The sequence below is a fragment of the Centruroides sculpturatus genome, unplaced genomic scaffold, assembly GCF_000671375.1.
Source record: "Centruroides sculpturatus isolate CEXI.00-Female unplaced genomic scaffold, Cexi_2.0 scaffold5628, whole genome shotgun sequence".
Classification (NCBI taxonomy): domain Eukaryota; kingdom Metazoa; phylum Arthropoda; class Arachnida; order Scorpiones; family Buthidae; genus Centruroides; species Centruroides sculpturatus.
The window spans coordinates 1461-4111 of NW_019389716.1; the positions used below are offsets into that span (position 1 = coordinate 1461).

The 2651-nt window shown below is 25.7% G+C and overlaps 1 protein-coding gene across 1 annotated transcript; it reads right to left on the reverse strand.

Moving 5' to 3' along the window:
• Positions 1-6: 6 nt before the first annotated feature.
• On the reverse strand, positions 7-704 carry LOC111617343. Its single transcript, XM_023358645.1, has one exon. It carries the CDS (start codon positions 289-291, stop codon positions 31-33), a length of 261 nt encoding a protein of 86 aa, XP_023214413.1. The 5' UTR covers positions 292-704; the 3' UTR covers positions 7-30.
• Between the last annotated feature and the right edge of the window lie 1947 nt (positions 705-2651).

Here is a 2651-nt window from a genome sequence, read left to right on the forward strand (position 1 = left end):
TATATATATATATATATATATTGTTTTTTTTTATTGCATCCTCGCTTCTTGGATCTGAGGTTGAGTAGCTGCGTAAGGCACAGCAAAAGGCGTAGCGTTGCTTCCTGGAAGAGGCTGAGGGATGGTATAAGCATAAGCTGTGGGAGGCAGATAAGATGCTCCTCCTGGAGTACTTGTTGCCGAAGGAAATGGATACGTCGGATCTAATCCGTTGGCAAATTGAGTGGGGTAAGCTGCGGCGTAATCGTAGAAATGCCCCGTGGCTGGAGACAATGGAGCGTGAGGAGGCATCAAAAGTCCGGGTGTAGGGATATATGGCGAAGGATAAACGTAATGTGGAGGCAATCTGGAAAAAAATAATAATCGTAAATATTCGTTAATTCGCTATAACTTATCTGGCGCCGAATAGTTTACTACTTAATATTTATTTAATAATAAACTATTGAATAAATATTAAGTTGTAGTACAACGGATTAATAATTTATAGTGAAAACTTTATAATTTTCACTATAAATTATTACCAAGCTATAATTTAGTATGGACGAAACTTGTATTATCAAGTGAAGCATACAAATATTTCCCGTAATCCCTAAATAATTCTTTTTATCGGGCATCTTTTCAAAAGCGAATAATTTTATAATTTATGAAAAATAAAAAGAAATAAAAATGTAATTCTCTGACAAAATTTCGTATAACCGAACCTTTCCGAAAGGATAAAAGTAGAAAAAAATAATAATAATGACGAAAAAATTCGTAACTGATTATAATAAAATTTGATTGGTATATAAACAAGTTATTGTTTCTTTTTTATTATTTTAAAATTTAAATTTAAAAAGTTTTCTGCCTTCGTTAGGATAATTTCTTTCAATTTATATTAGCATTTTATTTACGGCGTTTATTAATTTTTTAAGATTTACAATTAATTAAAAATTAATTTGAAAAATGTAGACATTGGAATTTTTATTTATTACATTATATATTTTCATATATTTCTAAAAATTCAAAGTTTTTTCTATAAGATATAACATTAAAAACAGTAAAAATTACAGTTAAATCCTGTTTGCTGTTATCAAAGATTGGCCTGAACATGACTTAGAACTTTCTAATGTTTTAAATAAATTACAATCTATACATTTTATTTTAGATTTTATTTTTAAAAAAAATTATTTAATTACACTAAAACAACATAAAACAGGAAAAAAAATCTATAAAGTTTTAAATGATTAAATTTATTGTTTAATTTCAGAAAATTTAATAAAACAAAATACTCACGTATTATAAATTATAAATTTTCTCTCTTCTGTATAATTTAAATAAAAATATTTACACATTTATTGTATTTTTAAAAGCTAAATTAATAAATAATTCATTTTTAAAAAAATGTCATTCGTTGTATCTCCGATGATCTATAAAAACTTTTTAAAAAATGATTTTATACTCTATAATAGGAAGCGGATGAATATATTTATTATTCAGATATAGAAATTTAAAAATAATATATATATAAAACCATCCATTAAAATTTAAATCATTTTCTCTGGAGTTAAAAAATTAATAATGTAGGCTTATATATACATAGTCCCTGCGCTTCGACCTATATCTAACATAAAAAATAATGTTTAGTTATCATTATTGTACCTGTATATAGTTAACAATTAACAAAAAAAAAAAAAGAGGTTAAATTAGATATACACGTGTATATAAACAGAGAAAAACATCACGAATGTTATAAATAATTCAATGGTTTCGCATGCACACTGTAATAAGTCACATGTACACACTGTAATAGCGAATTCAAGGTTAGAAATCAGCGCTTAGTTTACATTTAGAGCACAAGATGAACATTCTTGTTAATGTTGAGAGACATCAAAATAAAATTATTATTATTATTATTATTATTCAGAAAGCTAGCCACGTATTTTTGCTTTTTATTAAACAAGGCATGAATCAGGGAATGCTGTTTTTATTATTATTATGAAGTCTGTTGAGAATTTACCGTATCGTTAATCTAAACAAAGTAATTAAAAATTAATATATGTAATCGAAGTACTAAAAATTATTCATACCTACTTTACATTGCGTTTAAAACGAAAGCAAAGAAATTAAATTAAATTAATGAAATGAAAACACATTTATGTTATACTTTGTTTTTTTTTTCATCTATAAAATTACACGACTATTTTTTTAGAATTATTTTTATAGTATTGTATTTAACGCTAAACACTAATTTCTCTTATATTTTATAACAGTGATGGCCCAAACTTTTCGATAAGTGGGCTAAACTGCGCTCAATTCGGCAACAAATAGACCTATTTTATACTAAAATTAGACCTATTTCTATCAGTATTTATAAGTGACATAAATGTATTTTTGGGCATCTCTTTTTTACTGATAGAAAATTCCAATGATTGATGAAGAATTCTTATTCAAAAACGTTTAAATCAATTTTTCTGACTTAACAGTAAATAATTGCTTAAAGCGGGATCGACAAGAAATTTATTATTTTAAAAAATGGCAAATTTTTTAAATGATTTATAATCCGATTTCTAAAGATTTATGCAATATTTTTGAGTAAAATTCAAACTGTTTTGATAGTTTTCGCTTGCCTTAGTTGATTGAAACAACTTTTTGGCACGTCTGAGTCAAAAGGA

Bases quoted from the DNA above. Each gene is read 5' to 3' on its own strand.
- LOC111617343 (XM_023358645.1), bottom strand. From the start codon at position 291: ATGCCTCCTCACGCTCCATTGTCTCCAGCCACGGGGCATTTCTACGAT.